The sequence below is a fragment of the Oncorhynchus nerka genome, linkage group LG1 (genome assembly GCF_034236695.1).
Source record: "Oncorhynchus nerka isolate Pitt River linkage group LG1, Oner_Uvic_2.0, whole genome shotgun sequence".
Taxonomy (NCBI): domain Eukaryota; kingdom Metazoa; phylum Chordata; class Actinopteri; order Salmoniformes; family Salmonidae; genus Oncorhynchus; species Oncorhynchus nerka.
The window spans coordinates 4,144,109-4,167,068 of record NC_088396.1 but is presented as its reverse complement, the minus strand read 5'-3'; the positions used below and the strand labels follow the sequence as shown (position 1 = coordinate 4,167,068).

At 43.8% G+C, this 22,960-nt stretch overlaps 1 protein-coding gene across 2 annotated transcripts in view; it reads right to left on the bottom strand.

Annotated features, from left to right (window-relative positions):
• fgf14 (fibroblast growth factor 14) overlaps positions 1 to 22,960 on the bottom strand; it is a 301,770-nt gene that overhangs the window by 38,874 nt on the left and 239,936 nt on the right. For both annotated transcript variants that reach the window (XM_029650224.2, XM_029650921.2), the window contains exon 3: positions 18,206 to 18,309. In XM_029650224.2, coding sequence (XP_029506084.1) covers positions 18,206 to 18,309 — 104 coding nt within the window. The remainder of the gene's footprint in view (positions 1 to 18,205; positions 18,310 to 22,960) is intronic.

The window sequence follows — 22,960 nt, the reverse complement described above, 5'->3', positions numbered from 1 at the left end:
GTTTTTAGTCTCCCAGCGTTAAAGTCTCTGCTCACCCAGACCAGAAATGCTGCCTCTGGGCGAGTAGTTTCTTGTTTGTTTATGGCCCCATACAGTTCGTTGAGTGCCAGAGTGGTGTTGGCTTGTGGAGGGATGTAGACAGCTGTGATAATTATGGATAAGAACTCTCTTGGTAGATTAAAGGGTCTGCAGTTTACAATGACGGTTATATTGGCATTAGTGTGAATTTCCCCTGATAGACTTACCTCTTCTCTCTCAATAATTCTCCTTCTCCCACTAATCAATATGCTGCTCTTTCCCATTATCTGTCACACCCATATCATTTATCGGGCAGAACGCTCACGAGTGACTTGGAAATGGGACGCGTGACTTGGAAATGGGTCCTAAGGTCGTGGGGAAATGCCTCCAAAACTGGCCAATAGGGGCAACAGTGAGGACTATTACGATAGGCTTGGGATTTTCTAGGGCGTTGTGAAAGAAAATGGCAGATGAGCATAATCCCATGACACTGGATTAAAAGGTTTCGTATTTCATCCCAGTGCCGGTGTCACGTTCTGACCTTACTACTGTTATTATATCTTTGTTTCAGTATGGTCAAGGCATGAGTTGGGTGTGCAGTCTATGTTGGTTTTTGAGTTCGGCCTAGTATGGTTCTAAATCAGAGGCAGCTGTCAATTATTGTCTCTGATTGATAATCATACTTAGGCAGCCTGTTTTCCCACTATGGGTTGTGGGTAGTTATTTTCTGTTCTGTGTTTTATTGCACCGTTCAGGACTGTTCGTTTGTTGTGTATTGTTTTTGTTTAAGTATTCTTTCTTTATTAAATTACAATGAATACTTACCACGCTGTACCTTGGTCCTCTCTTTCTCCCGACGACAGCCGTTACAGCCGGACACATAAAAAATAATAATAATTATGACCTTGGTTCAGAAAGTTGCGCGTTTGATCCCAGTGGTTGACACTCGTTTTTAATTTTTTCCATGACTCTGGACCAGAAGATTGCATGTTCAATCCCTTATCTTAACCCCGGGGTGTCAAACTCATTCCATGGAGGGCCTAGTGTCTGCAGGTTTTTGTTTTTTCCTTTGAATTAAGCCCGAGACAACCATGCATGGGGAGTTCTTTGCTAATTAGTGACCTTAATTCATCAATCAATGACAAGGGAGGAGTGAAAATCCACAGACACTCAGCCCTCTGTGCAATGAGTTTGACACCTGTTCCTTAACCATTTGGAATGAGTGCCTCAACTTAATGTTTTAAACCAAATCCAAAACTTTTAAATTTTACGTTTGGAGAAACGAAGCGATACGGAGTTGAGTCAACACAGGGTGTCAAAATCACTTTGAAATTTGACGCCTGGAACGAATTTGAAATTTGACATTTGGATAAACGTGAATAAATGTCTAATTCTGCAGTGAGACTGTGAGAGCCTGTTGTAGTCCCAAATGCCTCAATAGGTTTTATGCTAACCACAATGTCTGAGCCCTGGTTGACAGATCAATGGAGGGATGGCCTCCATCATTGCTGAGTTGTCCACAGGGGGCAGAGAAGGATTGGGGAGCAATAGCGCCAAGGAAACCCTTCAGGAGGTACCAAGCCACGAGACCCTACGGACATCATGTTGAAAAGATAAGTACATTTCAACAATCTCAAAATGTCAAGAGAATAATTGGTGTTTTGTAAATTAAGTGAATTTAAATTTGTAGTTTGGGGTTTAAATAATGTAAACCCAAATCTTGGTCATATTTATGATCATATGTTTGTCCCTTCTAGATCCAGCATAAGACACAGGCTGTTTCAGTGTTCACACAGCATTGACTTGTAACGGCAGATTTCCTCCTCTTCGTCTGAAGAGGAGTAAGGATCGGACAAAGATGTGGCGTGGTAAGTGTTCATGACGATTTGAATAAGAAAAGCACTGAACACTATGAAATACAAAAACAATAAACAAATACGTGAAATAACCACACTGAACCAGTACTGTGTGGCGACAAACACTCACACGGAAACAAACACCCACAAACCAACAGTGAAACCCAGGCTACCCTGAATATGGTTCTCAATCAGGGACAACGATAAACAGCTGCCTCTGATTGAGAACCATTTCAGGCCAAACACAGAAATAGAAAAAACATAGAAACACAAACATAGACTGCCCACCCCAACTCACACCCTGACCATACTAAATAAAGACAAAACAAAGGAAAAAGGTCAGAACGTGACATGACTACCAAGGCTCACGACAAAAGGCTCTGAGAGAAGGGAATTTGGAAAATCTACTTTTGTAAAGGATAAAATCCTCTTTATCCGCCATTTTATCTGTTGATCTGAGTGTGCTATGGGATTGTACAATATCCCTCTCCCCTCTCCACTATCCATCACACATCCTTACTATTCCTCCTAGCACATGCAGTGGCTGAATTCTTTTTTTTTTCTTTTTTTCTGTTTCAAATATTTTTATTAAACACACAAGAATGGTGTATAGGTATACATGACAGGTATACAATTCTTATCTAACATAAAAGAATGGTGTATAGGTATACATGACAGGTATACAATTCTTATCTAACATAAAAGAGCATACAGGAACAACAAGACCCAGAGTTCTGGGTGCAGAACAAATAATACAAAACACGACATACAAAACAAGGACACGTAGAAAGAAAGAGGGAAGATGTCCCCCCTATCCCCCCCCCATCCCCTATCCCCCCCCCCCTCCCAACTGCTCGGGTGGTAGGGCCAGCACACGCTGCCCAAAGGTAGATTAAAATATTACAATTGAGAGTGCGTTAATAAGTACAAATTCACAGCGCCGACTCGTCCAAGTAGGAGAGGAAAGGCTGCCAGATTTGATCAAAAGTTGATAATTTATTGTTCAGAATATATCTAATTCTTTCTAAGTGTACAGTGTTTGCCAATTCACTGAGCCATAAATTGGTAGAGGGCGCGTGGCTGAATTCTAAATGGCAACATATTCCCTAGTGTACTACCTTTGGCCAGGGCCCATAGTGTTTTGGTCGAAAGTAGTGCACCATATCGGGAATAGGCCGCCGTTTGGGACACACTCACAGTCTCACAGCTCTGCTTTACTGTACGTCATAAATAAGTGTCTTGTAAACCAGTGACTCAGAAAACAGCTGCACACGGGTAATTATCTAGAATAAACAGAGGAATAAAGGAACGAGAGAGGAATGGAGGAGGAGACATGAAATGAATAGACCATAATAACTTCATTAAACCCTGTTTTAATCACAATGAAATCTTGTCTAAAGGCATGCTAACCATACAACTCCACTAGGTTTGAGTTCTCAGTCTGTCCTTACAGATTGGTGCATTACTAATAATAACACAGGTTGGCCCATTGTTAATAATAACAGTGGAATAATGTGGCTGAAAACCAAAGTATATTCTTAGCCCTGTCTTGCCCCCTGTTAACGGTGTGCCAGGCCAGCTCTGATGGTTTCCTCTGACCTTGTTGTTCATTACTTCTACTGCACACATTTTGTCTTGTCATACAAAAAAAGATTCCATCCTATTTCTTGGGACAATTTAGGCTTTCTGATAATGTATAAATCATTTTTACCCCATACAACCAGAATAAATGTTGTTGTCTCAGGGCAGCGCTGTGTAATAAGGGTAGAAAACTTATCTTCCTCTATCGTTTTTACTACAAGACCGAACCGCGCCATTTTCACATCTGTTGATGTTGGGGTGGTGCTGGAGATAATGAATATGAAGTTGAAAATTAATACAATTTCCCTTTAAGTGAAATATAGTAGAAACAAGCACTCTTTACATAAGAACATACAAGCTGTCCATAAACTAGTATTTCACTGCCTCTAAAACCTGATTCTGGGGTTCATTCTTCCTTGTTGTCACTGTCCTCGGGGCTCCCGAGTGGCACAGCGGTCTAAGGCACTGCATCTCAGTACAAAATGCATCACTACAGTCCCTGGTTCAAATCCAGGCTGTATCACATTCAGTTGTATTTTGGAGTCCCATAAGGTGGTCCACAATTGGCCCAGCGTCATCCGGGTTTGGCTGGGGTAGGCTGTCATTGTAAATAAGATTTTTTTTTCTTAACTGACTTGCCTAGTTAAATAAAGGTTAAATAAAAAAATCCTCAAGCTCACTATCAGGGAGAATGATCCTAACTGCTCAATTAGGCTCCTTTCGCCCATAGAATGTCCCTGTGTTCATTGCCTGTGAATGTCAGAGGATATGTTGGCAAAAACGTTGACCAAGGCCATCTTTTTACATCAAATTACATTCCTTTCATGAGTATGATATTGCCCTGAAAAGTATCCTAACAGCACAATGTTGCCCTGAGGCAACAAAGATATACAGTACCTTGCGAAAGTATTCGGCCCCCTTGAACTTTGCGACCTTTTGCCACATTTCAGGCTTCAAACATAAAGATATAAAACTGTATTTTTTTGTGAAGAATCAACAACAAGTGGGACACAATCATGAAGTGGAACGACATTTATTGGATATTTCAAACTTTTTTAACAAATCAAAAACTGAAAAATTGGGCGTGCAAAAAAAAAATTATTATGGTTTTTGCTTCTGGTCCCCACAAGTATAGTTAAACACGTCCACACGCACGCACGCGCACGCACGCACGCACGCACGCACACACACACACACACACACACACACACACACACACACACACACACAGTGTCTTCCTAGGCTGTAAAAGGCTAGTGCTACAAGTGCAGATTGCAAAATAGTACTACAACTCTTCTATTCAATGGTATCTATTTAGTTAGAGTTTCTTTTTCACTACAATACATGTGTTCAAACTTATGTACTGGCCACTGCTTGCTGTCATGTTAGAATTGTAGGGAATTGTGCCTTGACTTAAACTGCGGACAAATGTTTCTGGCTAGTGTAGGCCATTCCTTTTTTTTGTGTTATGTGTCTGTGTACTGTGTCAGATTGTGGTCCTATTCAGTTTGACTGGATATTTCTGGCCACTGTGTCAGATTGTGGTCCCATTCAGTTTGACTGGATATTTCTGGCCACTGTGTCAGATTGTGGTCCCATTCAGTTTGACTGGATATTTCTGGCCACTGTGTCAGATTTGGCTGACCACTTCTAAGGGTGGACAAGGACGTATTGTCCATGGTGAGTCTGTGGATTCTAAAATCAAAGGGAAATCAGATCATAACTTGGATGTATTTGAGTCATTCTAGTGAGAAAACAGAAGGGACATATTTCAATACCATTATCTTTTATGAGGGGATTTGAAAAGTTATTTTATCTGATATCTTCTAAAGATAGGTAAAGAAAATGACCTACAGTACAACCTTCTAGGTGAATTTCATGTCCATGATATGATCTGATTTGACTTCTATTAGATATTACAATGCATTCAGAAAGTATTCAGACCCCTTGATTTTTCCACATTTTGTTACGTTACATACTTATTCTAAAATGGATTCAATACATTTTTTACCACATCAATCTACATACAATAACCAATAAGTGTTCAGGTCCTTTGCTACAAGACTCAAAATTCAGCTCAGGTGCATCCTGACCCCTGACAACTACAAATACCTAGACAACGACAACTACAAATACCTAGTTGTCTGGTTAGACTGTAAACTCTCCTTCCAGACTCACATTAAGCATCTCTAATCCAAAATGAAATCTAGAATCAGCTTACTATTTCGCAACAAAGCATCCTTCACTCATGCTGCCAAACACCCTCGTATAACTGACTATCCTACCGATCTTTGACTTCGGCGATGTCCTTTACAAAATAGCCCCCAACACTCTAACAAACTGGATACAGTCTATCACAGTCCCACCCGTTTTATCACCAAAGCCCCATATACTACCCACCACTACAGGTGTATGCTCTCGTTGGCTGGCCCTCACTACATATCGGTTGCCAAATCCACTGGCTCCAGGTCATCTATAAGTCTTTGCTAGGTAAAGCCCCGCCTTATCTCAGCTCACTGGTCACCATAGCAACACCCACTCGTAGCACGCGCTTCAGCAGGTATATTGCACTGGTCATCTCCAAAGTCAACACTTAGTTTGGCCGCCTTTCCTTCCAGTTCTCTGCTGCCAGTGACTGGAACGAATTGCAAAAATCTCTGAAGCTGGAGTCTTATATCTCCCTCTCTAGCTTTAAGCATTAGCTATCAGAGCAGCTTACCGGTCACTGTACCTGTACACAGCCAATCTGTAAATAGCACACCCAACTACCTCATTCCCATATTATTACTTACCTTCTTTCTCTTTTGCACCCCATTATCTCTACTTGAACATCATCATCTACACATCTATCACTCCAGTACTAATCCTAAATTGTAATTAGTTTCGCCTCTAGGGCCTATTTATTGCCTACCTCCCTACTCTTCTACATTTGCACAGAGTGTAAATAGATCTTTCTATTTTTATTTTATTTTGTGTTATTGACTGTATGTTTTTTTCTGTGTAACTATGTGTTGTTTTTGTCGCACTGCTTTGCTTAATCTTGGCCAGGTCGCAGTTGTAAATGAGAACTTGTTCTCAACTGGCCTACCTGGTTAAATAAAGGTGAATTAAAAAAAAAAATCCTGTTTCTACAACTTAATTGGAGTCCACCTGTGGTAAATTCAATTGATTGGACATGATTTGGAAAGGCACAGACATGTCTATATAAGGTCAGTTTATCAGAGCAAAAACCAAGTCATGAGGTCGAAGTAATTGTCCGTAGAGCTCCGAGACAGGACCGTGTCGAGGCACAGATCTGGGGAAGCAATGAAGGTCTCCATGAAAACAGTGGCCCCCATCATTCTTAAATGGAAGAAGTTTGGAAGCACCAAGACTCTTTCTTAGAGCTGGCCCACTGGCTAAACTGAGCAATTGGGGGAGAAGGGCTTTGGTCAGTGAGGTGACCAAGAACCCGATGGTCAATCTGACAGAGCTCCAGAGTTCCTCTGTGGAGATGGGAAGACCTTCCAGAAGGACAAAGATCTCTGCAGCACTCCACCAATCAGATCTTTATGGTAGAGTGGCCAGATGGAAAAAACTCCTCAGTAAAAGACACATAACAGCCCGCTTGGAGTTAGCCAAAAGGCACCTAAAGACTATCATACCATGCCAAGCATCACGTCTGGAAGAAACCTGGCACCATGCCTATGGTGAAGCATAGTGGTTGCAAGATCATGCTTCGGGGATGTTTTTCAGCGGGAAGGACTGGGAGACTAGTCAGGATCAAGGGAAAGATAAGCTGAGAAAAGTACAGAGAGATCCTTGATGAAAATATGCTCCAGACCGCTCAGGACCTCATACTGGGGCGAAGGTTCCCCTTCCAACAGAACAACAATTGTAAGCACACAGCCAAGACAATGTCCTTGAGTGGCCCAGGCAGAGCCTGGACTTGAACCTGATCGAACTTCTCTGGAGAGACCTGAAAATAGCTGTGGAGCGACGCTCCCCATCCAACCTGGCAGAGGTTGAGAGGATCTGCAGGGAAGAATGGGAGAAACTTTGAGAGCAGCATGGACCAGATAGAACAAGACAGAAATGATAAATAGGAAAGTTTGAGCCAAAATAAAAAACACCCAAAGCACTAGGGACTCGTCTCCAGCATCCTCGCAAAAAACACTCTGTTTCACGCTACCGACTCTTGTATAAGATGCTGCTCTCTATTCCTCCCCAAACACTCCCTGTCCTAAGTTATCCACAGTTTTTTTCTTTATTTTTTAAATTCATATTGATGCAATCTAAGTTTGTCCATGCATCACCTCCAACCTTTCATGTTTGGCCTAAACCGAGCACTGAAACGAAACAGGTGCCTTCCGCGGTCTCCGTTTTAAGCTTTACGATACCAAAAAAAAGCCACTCTGCACTAAGCTCCACCACAATACTGCGTGAGATTGGTATTCTGAAGGATCTCATTTCGACAGGATCACTTCCTTGATGTGGCAAGTACATTTGAGAATTGTAAAAAGGTGCCACAAACAAACAAGTCCAGGCGTCAGATGAAGACAACGCCCACAGTCTGACTGAACAGTGAATTGAAGGAGGACATTCTCTAAAGAAAACCAACAGGCTGTGAAAATAACCTTTACACAGAAAAGTATGAGACGTATGAGCAAACTCAACACCAGCCACTTAGGTTTGCTAACGCAAACATTTCACAACGACCAATAGAAGTAAAACAATGCAACACTGCCCCAGGCTTGTCAGGGGTTGTACTAATCTTTTGGGAGTAATAACATGTACATGTTTAAAATGTGTCTGGTTCGCTGTTTGCATAAACAGTTCCATTACAGTTATCTGGAGAATACAATAAATCCTATTTCTACATGTCCCCGTTTTGCGAGCCATGATAGAGAAACAGAAATCCCCCCCCCCGTCTTCTCATTATTCTGGAGAACTCTCTCATCCCTCTCCCAACAGAAGAGAAGAAATTAGACAGAGTTTATTGCCCTAGATACAAAGGTACTAGATTGAAAAGGGAAGAGATGATTGAACTTCCTTTTATTTTCTGGTGAGTCCTTTGTGCCAGGCAGCTCAGTCACTCTGATGCTATCTGTATTCTCTCATACTTTGTTCGCCGAATATTTCTCACACAAAATAAAATGATTCAAAACCAGGGATGCTCAAAAGGCCTTCCGGCTCCTCTATCTGAAAGCCTACCAGACTCACTCTTTCATTCCTCTTATTTGTCAAAAAATTGAATTCTGCTTAGCATCAAATTGCGTAATCTCTGTCGTTGTGTTGATAATTGATTCATTATGGTGAAAGGGGAGGAAGAATTAATCATTGCTCGGATTTCATGAACCTGAAGTCGTGCTAAAACTAGAGGAGAAAAGAGCTTCGCAAGAGGTTGAAAGGACACTTAAAAAAAGACAGGTTTCACAGAATTTCCCATTACATTTTAAAATCTTGCTCGCTAAAAGTACACTCTCCCATTGCTTGAATACAATCTCCAAGGCATTGGCTGGGTTTGTAAGTGCACCATCATCGAATACACCTGATGGAGGGAAAAGGTGGATCATGAGCTCCCATACTCAGAACGAGAGACAGTGTGCAGTAAATGGCAGGAATAGATGCACAGTTAAAATCTGAAGTTTACAAACACATAGGTTTGAGTCATTAAAACTCATTATTCAACCACTTCACAAATTTCTTGTTAACAAACTATAGTTTTGGAAAGTCGGTTAGAACATCTACTTGGTGCATCACACAAGTAATTTTTCCAACAATTGTTTACAGACAGATTATTTCACTTATAATTCACTGTATCACAATTCCAGTGGGTCAGAAGGTTAAATATACTAAGTTGAATGTGCCTTTAAACACCTTGGAAAATTTCAGAAAATGATGTCATGGCTTTAGAAGCTTCTGATAGGCTAATTGACATCATTTGAGTCAATTGGAGGTGTACCTGTGGATGTATTTCAAGGCCTACCTTTAAACTCACTGCCTCTTTGCTTGACATCATAGGAAAATCAAAAGAAATCAACCAAGAAACAAAAAACAAAATTGTAGACCTAAACTAAGTCTGGTTCATCCTTGGGAGCAATTTCCAAATGCCTGAAGGTACCACGTCCATCTGTACAAACAATAGTATGCAAGTATAAACACCATGGGACCACGCAGCCGTCATACCGCTCAGGAAGGAGACGTGTTCTGTCTCCTAAAGATGAACGTCCTTTGGTGCGAAAAGTGCAAATCAATCCCAGAACAGCAGCAAATGACCTTGTGATGATGCTGGAGGAAACAGGTACAAAAGTATCTACAGTGGGGCAAAAAGTATTTAGTCAGCCACCAATTGTGCAAGTTCTCCCACTTAAAAAGATGAGAGAGGCCTGTAATTTTCATCATAGGTACACTTCAACTATGACAGACAAAATGAGAAAACAAATCCAGAAAATCACATTGTAGGATTTTTTATGAATTTATTTGCAAATTATGGTGGAAAACAAGTATTTGGTCACCAACAAACAAGCAAGATATCTGGCTCTCACAGACCTGTAACATATTATTTAAGAGGCTCCTCTGTCCTCCACTCGTTACCTGTATTAATGGCACCTGTATAAAAGACACCTGTCCACAACCTCAAACAGTCACACTCCAAACTCCACTATGGCCAAGACCAAAGAGCTGTCAAAGGACACCAGAAACAAAATTGTAGACCTGCACCAGGCTGGGAAGACTGACTCTGCAAAAGGTAAGCAGCTTGGTTTGAAGAAATCAACTGTGGGAGCAATTATTAGGAAATGGAAAACATACAAGACCACTGATAATCTCCCTCGATCTGGGGCTCCACGCAAAATCTCACCCCGTGGGGTCAAAATTATCACAAGAACGGTGAGCAAAAATCCCAGAACCACACGGGGGGGACCTAGTGAATGACCTGCAGAGAGCTGGGACCAAAGTAACAAAGCCTACCATCAGTAACACACTACGCCGCCAGGGACTCAAATCCTGCAGTGCCAGACGTGTCCCCCTGCTTAAGCCAGTACATGTCCAGGCCCGTCTGAAGTTTGCTAGAGAGAATTTGGATGATCCAGAAGAAGATTGGGAGAATGTCATATAGTCAGATGAAACGTAAATATAACTTTTTGGTAAAAACTCAACTCGTCGTGTTTGGAGGACAAAGAATGCTGAGTTGCATCCAAAGAACACCATACCTACTGTGAAGCATGGGGGTGGAAACATGATGCTTTGGGGCTGTTTTTCTGCAAAGGGACCAGGATGATTGATCCGTGTAAAGGAAAGAATGAATGGGGTCATGTATTGTGAGATTTTGAGTGAAAACCTCCTTCCATCAGCAAGGGCATTGAAGATGAAACGTGGCTGGGTCCTTCAGCATGACAATGATCCCAAACACACCGCCCGGGCATGAAGGAGTAGCTTTGTAAGAAGCATTTCAAGGTCCTGGAGTGGCCTAGCCAGTCTCCAGATCTCAACCCCATAGAAAATCTTTGGAGGGAGTTGAAAGTCCGTGTTGCCCAGCAACAGCCCCAAAACATCACTGCTCTAGAGGAGATCTGCATGGAGGAATGGGCCAAAATACCAGCAACAGTGTGTGAAAACCTTGTGAAGATTTACAGAAAATGTTTGACCTCTGTCATTGCCAACAAAGGGTATATAACAAAGTATTGAGATAAACTTTTGTCATTGACCAAATACTTATTTTCCACCACAATTTGCAAATAAATTCATAAAAAATAATTTCCCCCCACTGTATATCCATAGTGAAATGAGTCCTATATCGACATAACCCGAAAGGCCGCTCAGCAAGGAAGAAGCCACTGCTCCAAAACCGCCATAAGAAAGCCAGACAATGGTTTGCAACTGCACATGGGGAAAAATATCGTACTTTTTGGAGAAATGTCCTCTGGTCTGATGAAACAAAAATAGAACTGTTTGGCCATAACAACCATCGTTATGTTTGGAGGGAAAAGGGGGAGATTTGCAGGCCGAAGAACACCATCCAACCGTGAAGCATGGGGGTGGCAGCATCATGTTGTGGGGGTGATTTGTTGCAGGAGGGACTTGTGCGCTTCACAAAATAGATGGCATCATGAGGTAGGATAGGAAATAATGTGGATATATTGAAGCAACATCTCAAGACATCAGTCAGGAAGTTAAAGCTTGGTCACAAATGGGTCTTCCAAATGGACAATGACCCCAAGCATACTTCCAAAGTTGTGGCAAAAGTTGTGGCCATCACAAAGCCCTGACCTCAATCCTATAGAAAATGAGTGTGCAGAACTGAAAAGGCGTGTGCGAGCAAGGAGGCCTACAAACCTGACTCAGTTACACCATCTCTGTCAGGAGGAATGGGCCAAAATTCACCCAACTTTTTGTGGGAAGCTTGTGGAAGGCTTCCGGAAAAGTTTGACCCAAGTTAAACAATTTAAAGGAAATGCTAACAAATACTAATTGAGTGTATGTAAACTTCTGACCCACTGGGAATGTGATGAAATAAATAAAAGCTGAAATAAATAATTATCTCTACCATTATTCGGACATTTCACATTCTTAAAATGAAGTGATGATCCTCACTGACCTAAGACAGGGGATGTTTACTCTGGTAAAATGTCAGGAATTGTGAAAAACTGAGTTTAAATGTATTTGGCTAAGGTCTATGTAAACGTCCAATTTCAACTGTAACTTGCTTTCAGGAGAGGATGAAAAAGAGATAAAATAGGAGGAGGATGTGGGGGGATGTGTTTTCGCTAGCTGTGATTATACGAGTAATTCACACATCAGAGAACAGCAAGAGAATAGCAAGAGAACTGAGTGTGAGTGAGTGTGTGGCTGGTTGGATGGCAAGGGCCTGATCACAAAGCCCATTAGCACAGCAATGAGCTGCAAATTGAGCAGAAGAGCATTCTGAATGCTGGAGCGAATCTAGCAGTGTTAAACTGTTCCATGTGGATGGGAACACTATTTTCCCATTTGACATATTTATTTTGCACACCAATATATACACTGCGTACACAAAATATTAAGAACACCTGCTCTGTTTGTGACATCCACTTCAATCAGTTTAGATGAAGGGGAGGTGACAGGTAAAATAAGGATTTTTAAGCATTGAGACAATTGAGACATGGATTGTGTATGTTTGACATTCAGAGGGTGAATGGGCAAGACAAAATATTTAAATGCCTTTGAACAGGGTTTGGTAGTAGGTGCCAGGTGCACTGTTTTTTTGTCAAGAACTGCAACGTTGGTGGGTTTTTCACACTCAACAGTTTCCCGTGTGTATCAAGAATGGTCCACCACCCACAGGACATCCAGCCAACTTGGAGTCCCTGTGGAACGCTTTTGACACCTTGTAGAATCCACGCCCTGACAAATTGAGGCTGTTCTGAGGGCAAAAAGGGCTGCAACTGAATATTAGGAAGGTGCTCCTAATGTTTGGCACAGTCAGTGTACAAGGTTTAACGTATTTGTAGGTATTGAAGGTTTTTGTCGAAGGAGCTCGTAAGAAGATTCCCACTCAACGTGTTTACGCATTTCACATCACATTCTGTGTTGCTTTTTTAAGACTAAAGCGTTATCAAAAATATATATGTTGATAAAGGGTCGGCGGGAGAATCAGATATAAGGAAAGATGGATTGAGAGAGCAAGACAGAGGGGGGGAGAGAGAGAGAGCAAGTGAAAGCAAACGAAGAGAGCAGAGATCAAGTCCACATACTAGCCACCCCACTGCCTCACCATCATCTGACATCAATCACCATCAATTCATCCAGTGGGTTGCCAGAAGCACCAGTCTCCACCATGAGTGTAGGCCTACACTGCAATCCAACTTTTATCTGTGAATGTGTAGCCTACAAGATGAAATGAACCAATGAAAAAATAAACCTCTATATATTTACAGGTAACTGCCAAAATAAAGGAAACAGCAGATGCATCCACACAGGTGTGATTCATGAGTTAATTAGGCAAGCACGCTTAGGGTCCTTATTTTGTCTACCATGGCTGAAGAAGAAGAAGAGATCTCAGTGACTTTGAAAGAGGGTTTAAAGGGTGTGTGTGTCTGTGTGTGTGTGTGTGTCAGTTACCAGATCTCAACCCAACTGAACACTTTTGGGAGATTCTGGAGTGGCGCCTGAGACAGTGTTTTCCACCACCATCAACAAAACACCAAATGGAATTTAGTTGAAGAATTATGTGGTGCACCCCTCTTTCAGAGTCCCAGACACTTGCAGAATCTATACCAAGGAGCATTGAAGCTGTCTCTTGGTGGCCTAGGAAGCCTGGAGAAGTTCATGGCAAGAAAATAGCTATATAGGGGTGGCAACCAGGTGTAAATCTGTGATTCCTTGCAACACATCAAACCAATCAAATGCCTTGCTTGAGCGTAGCTCCAATGGTGCTCACTAGATTTGTGTCGTAGGTGCAAGTGTGTGGGAATGGCCGGGAAATCGCACATTAAAACCCCATCAAAATATCTTGATTTATGTCAATTTTGTGTACAGAGCACACTTCTGCAAAACAGAATTTGTTTTTTTTCCTCCATGTTCTCTTCCATTTTTTCTGCAAAGTTGCAAACTAGCAACTACAAAACAACTGCAAAATGTGTCCTTCTCAGTCTGAAAACAGTGACGAACAAACACATAGCACCAACGGGCATGTTGGGGAGGGTTCTTGAAATGTAGCACCCAATCAAAACGTTACCGCTTGGAGCCAGCGGATCAATAAACTGTTATTGCAATACAGAATTACCTCCAAGGGTGGCGTGACAACAATTTGATTTTGTAGGTATGGCAACGTGAGACTAGTGGTGGCCCAATGCCCTATTAAGACACGTTATGTAATGTGTTGTGTAGCATCCATAACGTAGATTCATTCCCAATCCCTACCGTAAATTCCCTAAACACAATCCATAGACTCCAGGTCAATCCTCTCCACTGTAATTCCCTTCATGGCTTTAGCCAAGCAGTGATAATAAAGTCACGGAATTCCATCGGAATACCTGCCTGCCTGTCGCTGGAAAACCGTGCCTCTTATCCTCTGCACTTAATGAATGAGGACAGCAAGGGGAATGAGATTTCAGTGTCCCTGATGCTCTATGTGGGATGGGAAGACGTGAGAGGGATTTTAGGGCACTGATCCTGATGGATCTCCCTATCTGGGAGACGAGGTTAGGATGTTCTTCATCCTGATTAATATAGCTAATTAGGATTGGAAATGAAAGGAAATGAAAAGAGAGAGGAGATAAGGGGGAACTGAGAGGAGAGAGAAGAGAGAGAAATACAGGTAGTCGAAGATGGAGAAGGGAAGAGAAGAGAAATGTGGAGATGAGAGAGGAAAAGAGGGTTGTGGGTGGAATGGTGGAGTGTTATCATCTTAATTCAATTTGATTATAATTGTTTCTCATAATTTCTAGTCGAACAACTGTATTTTCTGCTTGTGTGGCATTTAGGACATAAAAGCATGACACACACAGGTCAAGCAAATAATAAATGAAGAAACAGTCAATACACATTACATGCAAAATTGGTCCAGCTAGGACATGCAACCATCTTTGTTATCACATGATGCATTTTAGAGACAAGAGAGAAGAGGGCGGTGATTGGAGTGGGGGTTTATCGTCTTCAAGGCTGCCTGCCATGAGGATGGTGTATTTTACAGAGGAAAAGTCAATACCGCAGTCAGGCCACTGACACTGCAGTCTGTTACAACTGGCCATGAGTAAGAGAAAGTAGTTCATGACTACACAAACTAGTTACCTTGAGAACACACAGTTCAAAATGGGACCTGTGGTTATAGAGCAACTACGCTAAGTAGATATTGAGTGTACAAAACATTGAGATGCACTTTCCATGACAGACTGACCAGGTGAATCCAGGTGAAAGCTACGATCCTTTATTGAGGTCACTTGATAAATACACTTCAATCAGTGTAGATGAAGGGGAGGAAACAGGTTAATGAAGGATTTTTAAGCATTGAGACAATTGAGACATGCCATTCAGAGGGTGTATGTGTGCCATTCAGAGGGTGAATGGGCAAGACAAAAGAGATACAGAGTATGGTAGTAGGTGCCAGGGGCACCGGTTTGCGTCAAGAACTGCAACTCTGCTGGGTTTTTCACGCTCAACAGTTTCCCGTGTGTATCAAGAATGGTCCACCACCCAAAGAACATCCAGCCAACTTGACACAACTGTGGGAAACATTGGAGTCAACATGGGCCAACATCCCTGTGGAACGCTTTCGACACCTTGTAGATCCCATGCCCCGACGAATTGAGGCTGTTCTGAGGGCAAAAGTAAGGGATGCAACTCAGTATCAGGACTTTGTATACTTTGTGTATAAGGCACGCTCTCAAACATTCATATCACTGAACAGGAGCATTACCATATCATGATATGCAAATGTTTTGCTGTATATAGATAAATCCCGATTGTGTTTCTATCAATTTCCTTTTCCCAAGTAATCACCAAAGCATTAGGCTCTTTGCACCAGATGTAAAAGGTTCAAATATGAGTCTTCATTGACACATCATACTGTATTCCTTCTCATAACCTTTATTTTACTTTATTTTGTTCGGTCTTCAATTCTTAATTCCAATTTAGAAAAAAACATGCTTACATTTTGCATCTAAAATAAAATATATACAATAAAACATAAATATGTTATTCTACACAGCATGACAAACTGTCTCTCCATTTCCATTTTGCACCATTATAGTTTTTCTTGATGCATGGACCGGAAATATCTAGTTGATGTGATTATAGAGGTACTTGATGTGATTAATATAAATCTATATGCATGAAACCGTGTGCAATGGGATTTCTCATCTTCTCTGCAGAGCAATTAGCCTTGAAATACTGCAGTAAATATTCTCAACACCAACATTGCTCTGCTGCAAAAGGTTTTAACTCTGATGCCGGAAACGAAGGGAAGGTTGACATCTTCCCTTTAGAATAAACAGTGGGATTTGTGTGTGTGTGTGTGTGTGTGTGTGTGGGGGGGTCTCTAAAATGAACAATGTGATATGATAACAAAGGTGTCTGAGCTGGACGTACAGTGCCTTCAGAAAGTATTCAGACCCCTTGACTTTTTCCACATTTTGTTGGATATTCTAAAATGGATTTAAAAAATAACAAATCTCAAGTTTTTCAAAATTGTTGCAAGTTTATTCCAAATAAAAAACAGTAATACCTTATTTACATAAGTAATCAGATCCTTTACTATGAGACTCAAAATTGAGCTCAGGTGCATCCTGTTTCCATTAATCATCCTTGAGATGTTTCTACAATTTGATTGGAGTCCAACTGTGTTAAATTCAATTGAAAGGACATGATTTGGAAAGGCACACACCTGTCTTTATAAGGTCTCACAGTTGACAGTGCATGTCAGAGCAAACACCAAGCCATTAGGTCGAAGGAACTGTTCATAGAGCCAAGACAGGATTGTATCGAGGCACAGACCTGGGGAGGGGCACCAAAACATTTCTGCAGCATTGAAGGTCCCCAACAACACAGTGGCCCCAAAAATTCTTAAATGGAAGAAGTTTGGAACCACCAAGACACTTCCTAGAGCTGGCCGCCCGGCCAAACTGAGCAATCGGGGGAGAAGGGCCTTGGTCAGGGAGGTGACCAAGAACCCGATGGTCAATCTAAAAGAGCTCTAGAGTTCCTCTGTGGAGATGGGAGAACCTTCCAGAAGGACAACTATCTCGGCAGTACTCCACCAATCAGGCCTTTATGGTAGAGTGGGCAAACGGAAGAAACTCCTCTGCAAAAGGAACGTGACAGGCCGCTTGCAGTTTGCCAAAAGGCACCGTAAGACTCTCAGACCATGAGAAACAAGATTCTCTGGTCTGATGAAACCAAGATTTAACTTTTTGGCCTGAATGCCAAGCATCACGTCTGGAGGAAACCTGGCATCATCCCTACAGAGAAGCATGGTGGCGGCAGCATCATGCTGTGGAAATGTTTTTCAACAGCAGGGACTGGAAGAGTAGTCAGGACGATGAACGGAGCAAAGTACAGAAAGATCCTTGATGAAAATCTGCTCCAGAGCGCTCAGGACCACAGACTGGGGCGACGGTTCACCTTCCAACAGGACAATGACCCTAATCACACAACCAAGACAATTCAGAAATGGCTTTGGGACAAGTCTCAGAATGTCATTGACTGGCCCAGCCAGAGTCCGAACTTGAACCCGATCGAACATCTCTGGAGAGACCTGAAAATAGCTGTGCAGCAAGGCTCCCCATCCAACCTGACAGAGCTTGAGAGGATTTGTAGAGCAGAATGGAAGAAACTCCCCAAATGCAGGTGCAAGGCATGTAGCGTCATATCTAAGAAGACTGAAGGCTGTAATCGCTGCCAAAGTTTCTTCAACAAAGTACTGAGTAAAGGGTCTGAATAGTTATGTAAATCTGATATTTCAGTTTAGTTTTTTTTTATACATTTGAAAAAAAAAACAGTTTTTGCTTTGTCATTATGGGGTATTGTGAGTAGATCGATTAGGTAAAAACAAAACAATTTAATACATTTTAGAATAACGCTGTAACATAACAAAAAAGTGGAAAAAGTCAAGGGATCTGGAAACATTCCGAATGCTCTCAATACCCACTTGCATGTCATGTATATTGACTGTTTCTTGAATTATTATTTGCATGACCTGTGTGTGTCATTACTTCATGCCTTAAATATTACAGAAGCTGAAAATACAGTTGAATGTAACAGAATAAAATGGAATAGAATAGACTGTTACTCACTGATGTGTACAGATGGCCCTCCCCGTTCATGGAGATGTATAACCCTGTCTTCACAGACTGAATCGCAACAACTCGGAGACCCACAGGAATCAAGTTGAACAAAGCTGGAAGACAGAAAGATGGAAAGAGCGGCAGAGGGGGACAAAGTCAGAGTCAGAGTCAGAGACAGACAGACAGACAGACAGACAGACAGACAGACAGACAGACAGACAGACCAATTCCCCATTCAAACCACTGGAGAAAACTCTTCACAACATTTTCGGACAAGATAGAACTGCCGAAGGGGGCGGTGTTGCAATCTACTGCAGAGATAGCCTGCAGAGTTCCGTCATACTATCCAGATCTGTGGCATACCAATTCAAGCTTCTACTTCTAAAAATCCACCTTTCCAGAAACAAGTCTCTCACCGTTGATGCTTGCTATAGACCACCCTCTGTCTCCAGCTGTGCCCTGGACACCATATGTGACTTGATTGCCCCCCATCTATCTTCGGAGCTTGTGCTGCTAGGTGACCTAAACTGGGACATGCTTAACACCCCGGCCATCCTACAATCTAAGCTTGATGCCCTCAATCTCACACAAATTATCAATGAACCTACCAGGTACAACCCCAAATCCGTAAACAAGGGCAACCTCATAGATATCATCCTAACCAACTCGCCCTCCAAATACACCTCTGCTGTGTTCAACCAAGATCTCAGCGATCACTGCCTCATTGCCTACATCTGTAATGGGTCTGCGGTCAAACGACCGCAGACCTCTCTAAAATACTTCAGCGAGCAGGCCTTTCTAATAAACCTGGCCGGGGTATCCTGGAATGACATTGACCTCATCCCGTCAGCAGAGGATGCCTGGATATTCTTTAAAAGTGCCTTCCTCACCATCTTAAATAAGCATGCTCCATTCAAAATTTTTTAGAACCAGGCACAGATATAGCCCTCGGTTCACTCCAGACCTGACTGTCCTTGACCAGCACAAAAATATCCTGTGGCGTACTGCATCAGCATTGAATAGCCCCCGTGATATGCAACTTTTCAGGGAAGTTAGGAACCAATATACACAGGCAGGTAGGAAAGCTAAGGCTAGCTTTTCAAACAGAAATTTGCATCCTGAAGCACAAATTCAAAAAGGTTCTGGGACACTGTAAAGTCCATGGAGAAGAAAAGCACCTCCTCCCAACTTCCCACTGCACTGAGGCTTGGAAACACTGACACCACCGATAAATCCACTATAATTGAGCATTTGAAAAGCATTTCTCTACGGCTGGCCATGCTTTCCACCTGGCTACCCCTGCCCCGGTCAACTGCCCGGTACCCCCCACAGCAACTCACCCAAGCCTCCACCATTTGTCTTTCACCAAAATCCAGATAGCTGATGTTCTGAAAGAGCTGCAAAATCTTGACCCCTACAAATCAGCCGGGCGAGACAATCTGGACCCTCTCTTTCTAAAATTATCTGCAGAAATTGTTGCAACCACTATCACTAGCCTGATCATCCTCTCGTTCGTACCGTCTGAGATTCCCAAAGATTGGAAAGCTGCCGCGATCATCCCCCTCTTCAAAGGGGGAGACACTCTAGACCCAAATTGCTACAGACCTATATCAATCCTACCCTGCCTTTCTAAGGTCTTAGAAAGCCAAATTAACAAACAGATCACCGACCATTTCGAATCCCACCGTACCTTCTCCGCTATAAAATCTGGTTTCAGAGCTGGTCAGGTGTGCACCTCAGCCACGCTCAAGGTCCTAAACGATATCATAGCTGCCATCTATAAGAGACATTACTGTGCAGCCGTATTCATCGACCTAGCCAAGGCCAGGATTCTCAAATGCCTTGGTTTCTCAAATGACTGCTCGCCTGGTTCACCAACTACTTCTCTGATAGAGTTCAGTGTGTCAAATCGGAGGGCCTGTTGTCCGGACCTCTGGCAGTCTCTATGGGGGTGCCACAGGGGTCAAATCTCGGGCCAACTCTCTTCTCTGTATACATCAATGATGTCGCTCTTGCTGCTGGTGATTCTCTGATCTACCTCAACACAGACACCATTCTGTATACTTCTGGCCCTTCTTTGGACACTGTGTTAACTAACCTCCAGACGAGGCTCAATGCCATTACAACTCTCCTTCCGTGGCCTCCAACTGCTCTTAAATGCAAGTAAAACTAAATGCATGCTCTTCAACCGGTCGCTGTTCGCACCTGCCCGCCTGTCCAGGATCACTACTCTGGACGGTTCTGACTTAGAATACGTGGACAACTACAAATACCTAGGTGTCTGGTTAGACTGTAAACTCTCCTTCCAGACTCACATAAAGCATCTCCAATCCAAAATGAAATCAAGAATCGGCTTCCTATTTTGCAACAAAGCATCCTTCACTCATGCTGCCAAACATACCCTCGTAAAACTGACTATCCAACAGATCCTCGACGATGTCATTTACTGTCATGACTTCCACCGAAGTCGGTTCCTCTCCTTGTTCGGGCGGCGTTCGGCGGTTTGTTTTGTCTTGTTTTCCTTTCCCTCATTAATTGTTGTGTATTTATCCCTCTGTTCCCCCCATGTCTTTGTGTGGAATTGTTTGTGGAAGTGCTTGTGCATATGTTTACTGGTGCGCATCGGGTATGTACCCATGTTGGTTATTTCTTTATACAGTTGGTTTTGCAATTAAACTGCTCTGGATATTATCTAGTTCTGCTCTCCTGCGTCTGACTTCCCTGCCACCAGTTACGCATCCCTTACAGAATTCCACACCACCATTTGGAGTCAGCAGGAGCAGGTGCCCCTGGTATAGGGGTCGAGGAGCGCGTCCAGGAGCAAGCTCCGATGATCCACCATCTCGGCCGCGCCATGGTCCGCGTCATCCAAGCCATGGGCGGGTGGGAGAGACAGGGAGTTCCTCCAGCGCCTCCACCAGCACAACCAGGGCCTCCACTACTCGCCTCCCATTCACCCGGTCCCAGTGGGATTCGTCTTGCCCTTCCCCGGGAGTATGACGGGACGGTTGCACGCGGCCAGGGTTTCCTATTGCAGCTAGATCTCTACCTGGCAACCGTCCACCCGGCTCCTTCGCGCCGTGAGAGGGTGTCCGCCCTCGTCTTGTGCCTCTCAGGGAAAGCCCTGGAGTGGGCCAACGCCATGTGGGGAGAAGGAGACCCGGCGCTGGACCATTTCGAGGATTTTCCGAGGGTAGAGCCGGCAGTGAACATCTCTACCATCTGAGGCAGGGGAAGAGGAGCATCCAGGAGTTCGCCATGGACCTTCGAACCCTGGCTGCTGGCGCGGGATGGAGCGACAGGGCCCTGATCGACCACTATCGCTGCACTATCGCTGGCCTGCAGGCACACCACCCTCACCTGTCCAGAGCGGGGTCTGTCAGTTCCATCCCCCAGCACCACCGCTCCGATGCCCATGGAGCTGGGAGGTGCTGTGCGGAGGGAGACCGGAGGAGGTTCCGTCTCGTGCACCATCTGTGGCCGCAGAGGTCACACTGCCGGTGCCGCGTTGGTTCCTCTGGGGATTGAGGCAGCAGGCATGGCACTCTGGTGTCACCCCAGGTGAGTCTGCACCACTCTCACCCAGAGCCCTCTGTCCCCACTGTTTCGTGGCAATAGAGGCTCTCACAGGGTCGTCGCGAGAGTGCTCAAGTAGGTGTTTAGGGGTTTCCGTTGGTGCTACTATGGTGGAAAGTCCAGACCAGGTTTCCACCGTGCTCATCCCCGCTGAATATGCCGATGTGGCTTCTCGCCTTCTCCAAAAAGAAGGCGACTCAATTACCACCCCATCGATGGGGGGATTGTGCGATAAATCTCCTGGTAGACGCCGCAATTCCCAGGAGTCACGTGTATCCCCTGTCACAGGCGGAGACGGCGGCTATGGAAACATACGTCTCCAAATCCCTGCGTCAGGGGTACATTCGGTCCTTCACTTCACCCGCCTCCTCGAGTTTCTTTTTTGTGAAGAAGAAGGAGGGAGGTCTGCGCCCGTGTATTGACTATCGAGATCTAAACCAGATCACTGTACAGGTACAGTTACCTGCTACCTGCTACTTATAGCCACAGCGATTGAGACAATGCACGGGGAGCACATCTTCACCAAACTAGATCTCAGGAGCGCTTACAACCTGGTGTGTATCCGGGAGGGAGACGAGTGGAAGACGGATTTTAGTACTACCTCAGGGCATTATGAGTACCTCGTCATGCCGTACGGGTTGATGAATGCTCCATCAGTCTTCCAAGCCTTTGTAGATGAGATTTTCAGGGACCTGCACGGGCAGGGTGTAGTGGTGTATATTGATGACATTCTGATATACTCCGCTACACGCGCCGAGCATGTGTCCCTGGTGCGCAGGTTGTTTGCTCGTCTGTTGGAGCATAACCTGTCCGTTAAGGCTGAGAAATGCCTATTCTTCCAACAGTCCATCTCCTTCCTAGGGTACCGCATTTCCACCTCAGGGGTGGAGATGGAGAGTGACCGCATTTCAGCCGTGAGTAATTGGCCGACTCCCACCACGGTAAAGGAGGTGCAGCGGTTTCTAGGGTTTGCCAATTACTACCGGAGGTTTATCCGGGGTTTTGGTCAGGTAGTGGCTCCCATTACCTCACTGCTGAAGGGGGGACCGGTACGTTTGCAGTGGTCGGCTGAGGTGGACAGGGCTTTTGGTCACCTGAGGGCTCTGTTTACCTCGCTCCCGTGCTGGCCCATCCGGATCCCTCTTTGGCGTTCATAGTGGATGTGGATGCGTCCGAGGCTGGGATAGG